Raw genomic sequence first — 14,072 nt, 5'->3', positions numbered from 1 at the left:
TAACACACTTTCAAAAGGAAGAAGCAGCTTTCCAGTACTAGAGTTGATTAGCCCTGCCATTCCTCTGCAATCACACTGCAAAAGCTGGTTTTCCAAACTGAACTTTCACTTGCTATGTTGTTTTCTCAACAAAATACAGTGTGGGCTCCCTGGACAGAAGGAAATAAACATTACCTCTTAGGAAATGATGCTTCTGCAGAAAGAAAAAACACCTGGCAGGCAAGTTGCAGCATTCACCTGGTTGTCTGTTCCAGATTGCCTAGAGGCATCAGAAACAGCCCCCAGCTGAGTCTCCCAACCCTCTGCTGCAGACCCTGCTAGTTCTCCCACCACATCCTCAAGTCCTGAAAGCTGTGGGACAAAAGCAATCACCCAAACAGGACAGCAAGACAAGATTATGGCTATCTTTGACAAGCAGCCCAATCAGAACAGCAGAATTCTGTTAATTCTCTCACAAGTGTTATTTAAAAACATCATTCTTTTCACAGTTTCAGTTAAGTGACTTCACAATATAGCAAGGTGTAGAGGAATAAGCACTGAAAAGGGCTGCAAGCAGACTATAGAAACAGGGAAGACGTGCATTTGTGCATCGATAAATTGTCGATGAAAGCAGGGACAACCACCTTGAAAGAAACAGTTGTCCTGCTAGCACAGCCCTTGAGCAGGGCATTCGGGCGTCCCCAGCTGCCACCCTCCGCAGAAACGGAATCACAGGCAGATTCCCTATTAATATCAGTATCTTTCCAACTGTGATGGCTCCAAGGTTTAAGAACCCGCTTTCTGTTAAGAAAAGCTATACAACTCTCAACAAGAGATGAAAACCATGTCTCCTACTGGCATGAAAGCAGGCAATCTCTTCACAGGAAGGAGTGGTGGCATATTGAGAATTCCCCGGAAAGTAGGATACAGAAAGGATAGATGCCATTGGCAGCAAACTCCAACTATCAGCAAATTCAGCTTCACTGCAAAAACTAACAAAAACAGACACCCAAAACCTCATGCATGTGTGTCAACCAGTTCTCGTATTTTTTTTTTTTAAAAACTTACAATTGGGCCTTAGAATCAAATATAATCTGTTAACTCCTCTCTTGCTTTTATTTCCCACTTTAGTCCTTGGAATTTGTTATCTGCTGAATTCTATATCTGGTTTAGGGCTTTTTCCAAATCCAAGACTTGGGGAATTTTGTTAACAGTGCAATAAAAACAGCTTCACAGTGTTACACGGAAACATTAAAGCCTTTTTTGTGTGTGCTGCCCTTTCCCTTTTCAAAAAAACACAGACAATGTTTCTTTAAAAGTCTCCATCTGCAAATCCCATTAGATGTGCATATAAGGTTTCGGATGATTAATAGTTGCCTGCTTTGCTTTGGTTGGAGGGACTCAGTGCATGTAGGTTAACTCCTCCCTCCCCTTGCTCACATTTCACTTCACAAACTTGTTACTCTCTCCTCAGCACAGTATTTAAAGTTTCACCCATGTTCAGCACCTCACTAGGAACAAAACTTCAGGCCTTGGGAAACGCTCCAGGGCAATCCCTGCACAGATCTGGTTACTGTTCTCCAGTCAGGACAATGAAGATGTTTAGAGGAATTCCCAAAGTAACAAATTTGCAACAGCATAAAACTCACAAGCAAACTGCTTTTTAGAGAGAAATTCTATTTCTAATTCCTGTAAAAGTCAGACATTTTCCCCCTCTGCTCCCACTCTGGTTTTGAAGCCTGAGCCACAACCACCGAAGCACAGGCAGCGGCAGCGCAAGCAAATGGATCCCACCATCAGCAGCTGCATGCGAAGCCCGCGACCTCCTGCCCTGCTCTGGGGCTCCCTCCGGAGCGCCCGGGCAGACAGCACCGCAGTGGCAGGGCTGAGCCACTACCCACCAGCACCGTTCCCCTTCCACCAAAAGCCGGACTTTGCTCCTTACTCTGATTTTGCAGCCTCCTGCCTGGCGACAGCTCCCCACAGCTTCCCGCAGGAGGAGCAGGCGCTGGCGCAGCAGCCTCTCGCTTTCCAGCGCCCTGACTGGCACCTGGCAGCCACCGAGGCCAGAGGACGCCTGCAGCCGGGACCAGCTTTAGGTTCTGGGGAACCAGAAGGCAGCAGCCCAAATCTGGTGGGGGCTGCGCTGGGCATGAATGCGGACTATGAGCTACCAGGAAACACTTCAACTGAGACTGAGAAAAAGCCGTCCAAAAGGAAAAAGGAAAACTCAGGTAGGTAATAAAAAAAAAAAAATCAGGGATGTGGGATAGTCCAGGCTGTAGAATGGGAGCACCTATAAGGTTAGGAATTAAGAAATAAAGCCTATGAAGAAAACATTTTATAATTCTTGACTAGGGAAACTTATACAATACCAAAACTAAATTGTTTCTTCTTTGATGATCTCCCATGTTTGTACTTCGCTTCTGCAAATCTCTAACTGAACCAGTCATTTCCCTCGCCAGCACAACGCAAATTCGCTGCAACCAAAATCGCAAGGCGTGTACACACGGCGCTCAGGGTGCTAGGGCATGCAGGCAGATATTGCTTACCTGCCTTTCGTCTAAGCGCAAGGGAACGGAGTCAAGGAGGAAAGACCCCTCGTCTTGAGCTGCCTGTGCTTGTTGGGAGTGTGACAGTAGGGTTCTGATGTCTCAGTTTATGGTCAGAAGTCCAAGATGCAAAGTCTCCCTTTCCAGATAAATTCTACTTGGCCTCATTAGATGTTAAATGCTTTTATTTCAAAACAGGAGAGACTGAAAGCCTGCCCATAAGCACAATGCCCAACAATAAGGAAAACTATGTAAATTTTCATTGTGTCATCCTAACTGGCAAAACTCGCTCTTTCTGCAGCGTTCAGATATATAACAACCTCTTATCTAGATACGTGAAACACATTAGTTTCCTCTGAAGGAAGCTGCTGAAAGTTAAGATGTCTATACATATTGATTTGCTATTGTGCTCATTTACAAGCTACAGCATGCTTTTCCCCACAGCACCATTACGAGGCTGAGAACATTTTCCAGTATCCCCATTTTACAGGTGCAGAACCAAGACAAAGAGATAAAATTTTTCTGAAGTTTTGCAGGTTGGCTACAGAAGAGGCACTAATCCTAATCTCACTTCTCCATCCTGCAGTGTGAACATGCTTGGGTTCACAGGCTCTCTGCCGCACTTTTCTTTCCTATCTCGTCTCTCTTCTAATGTGGCACAGGTCATTTGGGACACATGTGAAATAGCTGGTATCTGAGCCTCTTTGTGCCCCAAAGGCTAGTTTACTACCCTCGGTGCTGTGTTTTTCTTTAGAAACCCAGCTTTGTAGTATTTAAGGCCTTCTCTATTCAAAAAGTATTTTTTGGGCAACCATTTCTCAAAAAACTCAAACGCAAACAAGTTTTTCTTTTTCTTTTTTCTAGGGAACAATGCTTTTATCAAAACATCTATTAGTCAAAGGTTAAGCAGCAGATTTCAGTGCACTCAGGGTAGGGAATATCCTTATTCTTAAAGGGACTGAGGGGATTGCACACACCCCTGTTTTTAAGTAGAAGACAAATGCTCCTTCTGCTCTTTGTTACCAGCAGCTTTGACATTTTCTCTTCACACTTACTGCTGTCCCACATGCTTATCCTTCTGGGGAGCCATAAGCAACATCACCGCAACGTAGCCTTTCCTACCTGCCAGCAGCGGTTGCTGGCCACACAACCTGCAACTCTAGGAAAAGGCAGAAATGACGAAAACATCCCAAAGGTGATTATGCTGCATCTCGTTTCACCCCCTTCTTTGCTCCTCACATAGCAGAATTATTTGCAATCCCTCCTGCAACCTTCCCTGCTCTCCCCAGACAAAATAAAGTGAGTGGGGGAATGCCTATCAACATTTTACTGCTCCTTCCTGAGCTTTTGCTGCAGTTCTGGCAGCGTGTCTGGGCACACTCCAATTGCGTTAGAAGGGGGACACGTGTCCTCTCTCTCCTTTGGGGAATTTTCCTGGACTTCAGAAAAATCTAGGTGCCCAGAGCCCTCTCTTCAGAGATTAGTAGGCTAATAAAAGAATGAAATCACCTGAAGACTAACACTACAAAATAAAATCATTTTTCTTGCTTGGTGCTTTACCAGCTTCCATCTTATTGAACTTTAGTATAACCACAGCATTGCAATGATTTGTTTTGGTGTGAAACCCTTCAGTTCTCACCAAGAGCTAATTATTACAAGATATGCAGAGAAGATCTTAGAATATGGCTCTTTGCAGAGTATTCTGAGAAAAGTCTAAAATAAGTATATTTCTCAGACAAATAAAACAGAACAATGTAAAAATAATTTAAAAAGTTTGTCCATCTTAAAAATGTTCTTTGAAGCTTTGATCTATTCAAAATATTCATAAAACTTCTTTGTTTTGGTAGTAACAGTAGCATTTCCTAGCAGTATCGATGTACAGATGTGCAGGCAACCCTCCCTTCCTCTACAGGCGATACTGTAGAGGAATCCTTTAGGGGCAATACTCAGTCTTGACTTCACAGGCTCACAGATGACCTGACAATTGAAGTGAGCCTAGTTTTGGTTTTCACAGCTGCTTCTGCACTCTTCCCCCAAGTCACAGCCATTAAAGTTTTCAAAGGTTTTTTTTTTTTTTTTTTAAATACAGGGCTACAGGTATTAACTTCTGTAAAACTTGGCAAATCTTTAAGAAATGTCTTTGCAATTATAGCATTTAAGAGGCTAACTGACTCTAAACTGACTGAGTTTAATGCTGTCTTTCACATATGATAAAGTAAAAAGTTAGGAACACACAGCAATCTGGAAGGAAACTCCAAAGCACTAAATCTCTGAAGTCAAAACAACAAACGATAAAAATTTTTGGGAGACTGATGGGACCCCCTGCAGGTTGTGTGAACTCTGTAGCTTTCTCACCATGTAACAAGCTGATGAATAAGGCAGAAAGAAATGGATCACATTGAAGTACAAAGCATATGGGGACAAAAGTGGCTACTCTATTTATTTATGGGAAAGCTACAAAACATTTATTAATCAGGTATCACAATAAATGCTAGTGCAGTCAGTGAACTTGCAGTGATATAATAGTAATTCAAACTGCTTTATTTTTCTAGGAATGAAACAATATAGAATTTAAGGAGGCTGTAGCAGAAATGAGAACGTGGTAATAGCGTGTACCGATTCCCTTAACAAGACCTTATAGTCATATAATGCCCTTGACTAAGAATTCCGCAATAATTTATGTGAAAATTTATAGAGTTGAGCTGAATTCTTGCCTGCCATTCTCCCTCAATCATGCCATTAACCATAAAGAGTACTTCTTAGGCTTGCAACTCCCATTTGCAGTCATGGTGACATAAGAAGCATTAGGTAAGAGTAGAGAGTAGCAGGCAGCAGATAACCCGAGAAGGACCAAAAAACTGCTTGCAGACAGGTCCTCAACCATTTTAAAGTGGTCTGAAGGCAGCACTTCCTGTGACATAACCCACCCGCTGCTGCCTACATCCCAAAAGGTGCACATCCAAGTAAATGCTGGGGACTTCACTATCATAAATAGCTGGTTCATCTAGCAGCTGAAGTCACTTTACATGATCATTCCTATTAGGTTAGCATTCAGAACCTCTTGTTCTGTAACAGCCAAGTCTATCAGTGTCCTACTACTCGATTTAAGCACTTAGAATAAATACACCCTCAAAATCTTGTCTGGTAACAAAAAAAAAGTAACATTGCACAGATGCCTCAGATTTTTATTGAACTTTTTTTCTACTGAGGGGAAAAATTGAGACTGTATTGATAGTTTGCAGAATGGGAACCAACAGGTACATGAATCCAGACTGTGGATCTCACAAGCAGGCAGGATCCTGCTTGTGCATCTATTAGTGACTCCCAGCAGCAGAGGGGACAGGTCCTGGGAGCACTCCTGCTTTGCAGGTCTCCCTGTGGTGAGAGAGGACTTTGAGTGGGATTTTTTTATTTATTTTTAACTTTGCACAGTAGGAAAATCCTTCCAAATCAAGTTGAACTTTTGCACAGCATTTGCCATTTTCAAAATTCTGTTGCCAGAACTCCAAAGCAACCAAGGCCAGTTTCCACTTCTGGAATAGCACAAAAGCCCCAGCCATGAATAACCACACGTCCCTGTACAGTGCCATGTGGCGCACACAGCCCCAGCCCACAGGACCGGGTCCAAGCTACACAACCTCTTCTGTTCCCAGGCCTACTTAGCTATTTAAAATGATTCACCTTGCTGTTTAGACATGAAGACCAGTGAACCTGCCACTTAGAAAGGTCATCCTTGGCACAGGTTGCACTTGCATATGTATATACACATAGCAAATGTACAGATATACATTTCCATTAGCTATTTATTTTCTCTCAGGTTCACTTGACAGAGCTGGTGGTAGCAGCTATCATGCGTTCCTGGTGTTGCAGAGCTGCCTGCACCACATCCCTCAGGAGGAGCAGAGGCCCCCCCTGGGGCAGCAGAGCTCCCAGCAGGGATCCACGCCGCATCCCGCTTTCCCTGCTCTCCCAAACCTCACATTTATCAACCTTTGGGCAATGATGCAAGGCTGGGGTGGTTGTTCAATGAGAGGCTGGAAGGAAACAGTGTGCAACCATAGGCAGAAGCAGGGGGAAAAACTTCTGAGGTTTTGTTTTTCTACTTTCCCCAACTTTATGCGGAGGTTTTTGAGGTACAAGCAGCAAGGACAATCAGTTCCCTCGAAACGGATGGCAGCACAGCTACAGCATGCAGTACTCCACTCCCTGCACACATTATCACTAATGGCAGCTACATGCAGTTTCTCCGTTTCTGACAGAGAGCTAAGAGCAGGTCAGTTATGACCCCACATCCCCGCCTCACTGAATTTTTCCCCCCTTTTACTACTTTGGCAACCAAAGGGACATCTAGAAGATGCTGCTGCATTTTCTGCTTATTGCTGCTTCTCTATATAACATTTCTGTGTAGAAGCATTATATTAGGACATAGGAAATTCTCATGTATAATCACCATGCAACGAACTAATTAACCCCCAACATAACAAAATCCCTACTGGCTCCTTCAGTTCAGCGAACCTAGCAAACCACAGGAGTGAAGGGGGGGGGGCGGGGAAGAGTCAAGGAGCTTCTGAAGTGCTTCTCTAAAAGACTGGCACAATTTTGGCTTTGCTCACTGAAGGGAAAGTTCCTGTGCATAGCTCAGAGTCTTCACAAGCACCGGGGGGGGGGGGGGGGGGGGGGGGGGGGGGGGGATTGCCACAGTCTCAGGCAAAGTCAGTTTGTGTTTGTTTCTTAGCAGAGTTGGCATAGCATCCCTCCGGCTATGACTTGAAATTTGGCTTTAGAAATGGTCACTTTTCCAGCCGCATTGCAACTAAGTGCACAGACAGCAAAAAAAGTATTTCAAGGCAGCATAGTGACAAGGATGACACTGAGGCCAGTCATGCACACAGCTCCCAGGTCCCCTTACAAGTTTCCTTCAGTGAGGATTCAAAGAAGCTGAAAGTCGGGAGGAGAGAGTGCTGATTCAGGAACACTGCTGCTCTGTTCTCGGTCATTTCTCCTTGCTCTGCCCTCATCATATTCCCCAAACATATACTAGCCCAGGGTGCTTCCTCAGCGGCTTTGCCTTACCCCTGCACCAGCGGAGGTCACCATAGGCTCATCACACGTCACGCACGTGCCAAAGTGCTGGCTTTGCTGCCAGTTGCTCAGCAGTGACTGTGATGCAGCAGCCAGTATCAGGGGAGAGAGCTAATACATGTATATGGAATAAAAGTGGGGAAAGATGACTACTACTAATGGTACCATCTAGATGCAATGATCACAAGGGAGGTGAGAACTTCCTTCCCAAAGCTGCACAGTTCTGGCTTGCAGACCCAGGTCTGTGCTTCTGCAGTTTTGACAATGCAGCCCTTCCCTACCCTTAGTTGTCCCAGCTTTGTCCCCTTGAACCAAGCTCGAGGGAGCATGAAACAAGCTTCTTAAACTAACATACACTTACACTTAGGACTTTCATCAGTGGTTACATCAGACCTCTACAATGCACATATCTGTCCGCATAGATCGATGTAACTGCAAATTACACAATATGTGTGCTTGCCTCTTAGAAAACCAGAACTCAAGCAACAAGCCAGAAACAAGCAGCAAATCACGGAAGGAAAGGACAGCTTTCACTAAGGAGCAGCTACGGGAGTTGGAAGCTGAATTTGCCCACCATAATTACCTGACAAGGCTTAGGAGATACGAGATAGCTGTGAACCTGGATCTCACTGAGAGACAAGTAATTCCTGAACCCCTACCCCCCCACACCCCGCTTCTCCTCCCTTCCCCACAATTTCTTCCTAATGCTATAAAACAGATATGTTGCTCAAGAGTATACTTTTGTAATGGCACAGAAGTATTTTAATACAAAACTTCCAAATTCTTTTAAAGTATATTTGTTAAATTTTGCTGCAATTAGTTAATACATTAATTCTGTTAACTCAAACTACAGAAGACATTTAGGAATGACTGATATCTACTGAGCTGTTGTTTGTCACCACTCTTCGGTACATATTGATGTGCTATGACTTGCAGATGGACTATGGATATCCTATTAGACTCCAGTTACCAGGATATTATTTGAATGTTACATGTTTAATAACTTGCACCCTTCCTGGGTCATGTAATATTTTGAGGGGAGAAGGGAAGACAAAAATGCAGAGTTTTGTGGAGGTAGCTATTTCTGTTCTCCCACTGTTATAGCCAGGGTTTCCTTATCAAAGCTTAATGAATAGAAGAATCGCTCAATTAAATGAAGCCAATTACAATTGCTGAAACATGAGATTCGATGGACTGGATGTTAAGAGGCATTTAGGTGCACCACGCCCATTAAATTGACATTAGTTGACACAGTGATGGATCCTAGGCAAAGCACTTGTTCTGCCTTGGCTGGTTTCTAGCAGAAACATCTGCCCACAACAGTTTAGAGAGAATTGTCCCTACCTTCATTAGAGATGGCTTAGCTAACCTTCTGACACCCCTTTTTCACCTTCTGTTCTAGAATTCCACAAAACATCTGTTTATTAATATACACGTAGATAAAGGGGGTCTGCCTATACAGCTGAAATTGAGGCAGTAAGTAATATTTCCTTTCTATTGTCCAGGTCAAAGTATGGTTTCAAAATAGAAGAATGAAGTGGAAACGTGTTAAAGGTGGCCAGCCAGTGTCCCCGCATGACCATGACACAGAAGACGTGGACTCTGCTGCCTCCCCCAGCTCCGAATAGTCCTTGCAGCAACACGAGAGGAGTAGGGAGGGGGCTGCTCGGAGAGCAGACGCCCCACCGCTGCAGATCAGCAACGATGCTGTGAGATGAGCCTGCCTGTGCACCCTGTAGCCCCAAGCCTTTGAAAGGTGCACGATGCTTAAGTGTGCAGAGGCAATTAAAGAACACAGGGAAAAGGCAAAGGGCATGACTGATTCTTGTCTGAATGAATTTAACTCTGGAACTGTCTTACTATCACAGGTGTGTCTTCAGAATAGTAACTAAAAACACTAAATATAAAACAGGAATAACGTTGTCTAGGCTCTCAAATGCTCATACAGGTCATCAGGCAGCAAGAAAGGGTTCAACGAACAACAATGCAGCTCTGTGTTCTCATCCAATCTTTTGCTGGTCACTTCCATTCATTCTGCATTTGGAGTTGGCAAGGTACATTTTCCTTGTGCCTTCCCCCACAACAGAAATAAATGCTGATAGTCACCCATTTTTCATGCAATATGAACTGAAAACACACATGACTAGGCAATAAGATCAAAAACAAAAATGTGAGGGCAAAACCATAGACGCAGAATGCTGCTTGCCAGTTGGGGAAGGGATGGCTTTCCCCTTAAGAATACAAGAGGGTAGGTGCCTTGCTGACAGCAATTTGCAGGAGGGTATTTTTTCCAAGCTTACAGTAAATCCTGAAATCACATTGGTAAACCTCAAATTCAAATATTTTTTCAAAACAATCATTACCCAGTACCACATCAGATATGGCAAAGATTAAGCCTTCTGAACACAGTAGCTGTCACTGTTTGGTTTTAGACATTTTTGTTTGTTTAACCGAAGGAAAAGTACTCATTCATGCCTTTCTTTTGTATTTCTGGAAACTCTCTGAACATCCAGTATTTTCTTTGTGAATTTAGGATCGTCAGGAGAAGCAGAAGACAGTATTATATGGAGTGATTTAGCTGAATTTACCTGTCTTCAAATCCTTCATTTGTTTTCCACTGGAAACAAAACTTTCCACATAACAAGCATGTACTCTTCAATTATGTACAAATACATCTGTCAATCGAGGTATTGTTTGGATTTAAACTTATTACTCATAGACCTCAAAATCGGTATCTGGATTTATTAAATTCACCGTTAGGTGACCAACTTAGCCTTTTTTGTCTGTTTGCAAATTTTCCATTAATATGTTGGGTTTTCGTGATTTTTTTTTTTTTAAAAGTGTTTGCAACTGTTCATCTAGTTCATACAAATGCAAAGTATCTGTGCTCTTCAAAACACAGACATATTGTGGCTTTTTTGTCATTCCACTTTGGTTTTTAATCAATGTTTGATCACCTCTGGCTTTGATAAATTTTCCTGATGTCTTCAAAGCCTGTCAGAGATCTTTAAAGCCACTAAAGCTGAGAGCGCCAACTGCCCCTATTTCTAATGTAAATAACAAAAAAACTTTCCAATACAAGATCAAAAATTGCCCTGGCACTGCCAGGTATCTTAACAACACTTCTACTTAAAAAACGTTTCCTCTTGTAATCGAAACTTGTATATCAAGTTTATTACAAAGTTTTAGCGATAGTATCTATTTCTTCTTTTTGTTTAACGTTCTAATGTAATTTTGCCTTTTTCAAATAGAATTCACACTAACCTATTTCAGTATTCTCAAAACTCATTATGTAACTCATGTTTAAATACTTGAAAGGTAAGCACTATCTGCAACTATTCACACGCTATCATACCATCTTCATTTCAACTTACTCTGATGCATTATTAGTGGGCATTAACTTGGAGAAACTCAAAATACTCTGCAGATATGGTAGATACAAACATTACATATCTGGATAATATGCCTATAAAGTTATGTGGGGTCATTCCACTGTATAAAAGATCTCAGAATAGCTAATATGGACACTTTAACAGAGATGCTGGATTCTTTTCAAAGAGCTAAGAACTACCGCATCTGCTAAGAAAAACTGCCCATTCCATTCCATCTTAAAATTTTCAAACTCTATTTGACAGATGAAAAATGAACATTTTAGAGTATATATTCATGTAAAATTGATTTAAAAATAAAGAAACTTGAGAAATGAAAAGTTGTACAAGGTATTTCCCATTTTAAATGAAGCCCAGTATAGGTGGAATATAAAAAGAAGCAGAGATGATAGAAAGTGCGTTTAAATCTATTGCGTACTGGAGAAACTGAAGACTGGGAGCTCGTTCAGCCTGCCACGGTGAAAACAAAACATCAGGATGTTCTTACTGAAGTTTATGAGCAGGGAAAAGGGCCTTGGTTTTGCAGGACATCCCTTACTAGCTTTGAAGACTGTGGTGCCTTCAGAATGGCGCTCTGTAGCAGAGCTCCTGCTGCTCAGTAGGATACGGGGTCTAGCAGTGTTACTGTATTGCTTTCCATGCTATTTTATTTGCAAGATGCCCACAGTTCCTGTCCCCTCTGAACAGCAGATAAAACTGCATCACTGGTGTTTCACAGGGCATCTGCATGAACCATGCTGTGACCACAGCAGGGATGCAAACAGAGGTAAATCCCACGCAAGTTTCAGATCAGCAAGCACCATCACCTCTAAGAAGTCCACCAATTTCTCTGGAGCAACCAGCATCCACCTCCTCTCCGTGAGCTTAAATAACTGCTGCGTTTACTGCTAATTAATAGGCACGTCCTCTCCCTAGGCTAGACCTACTTGTCTCACTTAAGATCTTTATGGAGAGGGAACAGTACTCTCACCTTCCTCCCGGGCAGACTGTGTGACATTGGTATGAGATTTCAATAGGAGACCTTGTAGACAGGAACTTTTGGCCAGATACCAGTTACTCCAGCAGCAATAAGCGGAGGTACACCATCAGGGTGCAATCGCTATTCAGGTTACATAAAACTAGATGTTTAAGAAAGAATTCATAGTTGATTGTAACTTTAAGAGCAGAGAATGTCTATGGCTCTGCTTAAACTTTGGTGCCTTCTGATTAAACTTCACGCTACTTTAGGCTCTTGAAAAGCACTGAAGGAAAAGCTATTTCCGTGAAAAACTCTGGTGCTAACACAAGCACCCTACCTCCATTTCATGCTTTGCTTACTCAATTCCCTGTAAGCTCTGAAGGCAGCTGGGCGTTGCACATCACCTCACTGCCTCCCCTTGCAGCAGCAGCAGCTTATTTTGTTATGAAGCCTGTTGGGCTCTTGGCTACCACTATAAACCAAAATGAAATCTAGCTCAACTCCTCACCCAGAAAGAAGAAACATTCCCTTTTAGGAAAGCTGATTGGATTCTCGTTCACTTAAAAGCAAGTCAACAGGATCTCAGTCCGCACCTGTAATTACAGCTCCTAAACTGTTCTTGCTTTGACTCCGAGAAATACGTACAAGTCATCCATGAGATCATTTTATGCTGGGGTTTCCATGTGAAACTGTGTTCTGAGATTTTAGCATTTCATGACAGAACATTTCGCTCCTGACATCAAAGCATTTGACCCATGAACCTGCAGTGCCGAGACTCTTTCAGGCAAAGCCTGTCATCTGGGAGCAAAATCTCTGACCTGCAATTATTCTTCTCAGAAAGACACACTAGGCTTTATTCTCCCCATAGAAGGGAAGTAAGCTCACCTGGGGATGTTTGGCAATGCTTCCCATGATTGATTCTCAATGACCTGTGCACAGTCACCCACGTAACAGGAAAGGTTCGACAGGTCGTCCACAGGACACACACACAGGCAGAGAAATAAGATTTCTTCCCATACAAGGCCTGTGGAAACAGTCCACAGAAAACGGGGTTATCTGTATAACTTCAGCAGTATGTGCTGAAGCCCTTCATTTCTGTGCTGCCTCTTCCACATGCAGGAAGAGAAGCACTTTCCCTAGATGCCTAGATTTTACAGACATTTTAGCTGCTTAGCCATAAGCCAACATAGCACAGACCCCAATTTGTTTTACCTAGTCTCTATATGCTACAACTCCTCTGACGCTAGCCCTAGCTTTCTGTGTGATTTTTCACAGCATTAAGCTAATGCTTAGCCAATCCATGGCGCTACTTGGACAACTGATAACCCAGAGGTGGCTAAGAAACATGTGCATATGCACACTTGAGGAAATCTTAGATGGGTCCACACTCCCACTGCAAGAAACACTGGAGGGTCCATAACTTTAAAGAATCACTGATTTTTCAATTACCTGCCTCCTCCTCCCCCCCCCCCCCAAGTTAAGTCTGTCTAGCAGAGATCAGGAGAAACTTAGCAGCAGCTATATGATTTTAGGAGTCAGCACTGCTATTTTAATTCCTGATCTTTCTTACCAGTTCTGTGAGAAGATCACTGCATGGTTTTTAACTGAACAAACTGAATGTCTGGACTTCTGAGATGAGCTGTCCAAGTCATGCATGAATACATAACTATTCATTTCAGTTTTTTAAATGGTATTTCACATGTTATGTGATCCATCCAGCACACACAGATAAAGCATCTCCCAGCAAAATACACTATTCCCTGTTATTCACTCAACATAATAAGGGGTTGAATTTTGTACTCTTCAAGACAAAGTCAAAAAAGCATGACCACAGTACAGACAGATGAAACCATGGTAGCTAACTCAATGCCTTGTCAAAGTAAAGGGGAAACACTCCAAGCTTGCTAATTATGTTACTGGCACTACATTGCAAGAGCAATGCTTACAGCTAGCCAGTTTTTGCCCAGATTGCACCTGGGAGAAATCCCCTAGCTATTGCCAGGGTTTTAGATGGTCCTTACTCAGGAAAAGTTTTTCTGTGAATTTGAGTTCCTGAATGAATATCAAAACTTACCAAAGAAACAGCAAAATATAAAAGCTATTGATTCAAAG

General features: G+C 42.7%; 1 protein-coding gene across 1 annotated transcript; it reads left to right on the top strand.

Moving 5' to 3' along the window:
- The first annotated feature begins 1,382 nt into the window (after positions 1 to 1,382).
- On the top strand, positions 1,383 to 12,715 carry MEOX1 (mesenchyme homeobox 1). Its single transcript, XM_009670470.2, has 3 exons — positions 1,383 to 2,213; positions 8,081 to 8,253; positions 9,119 to 12,715. The coding sequence occupies exons 1-3, from the start codon at positions 1,763 to 1,765 to the stop codon at positions 9,239 to 9,241; spliced, it is 747 nt and encodes a 248-aa protein (XP_009668765.2). The 5' UTR covers positions 1,383 to 1,762; the 3' UTR covers positions 9,242 to 12,715.
- The last annotated feature ends 1,357 nt before the right edge of the window (positions 12,716 to 14,072 follow it).

Source organism: Struthio camelus, chromosome 25, assembly GCF_040807025.1.
Source record: "Struthio camelus isolate bStrCam1 chromosome 25, bStrCam1.hap1, whole genome shotgun sequence".
In the NCBI taxonomy this organism is placed as follows: domain Eukaryota; kingdom Metazoa; phylum Chordata; class Aves; order Struthioniformes; family Struthionidae; genus Struthio; species Struthio camelus.
This window is presented reverse-complemented; position numbering and strand designations above follow the sequence as displayed.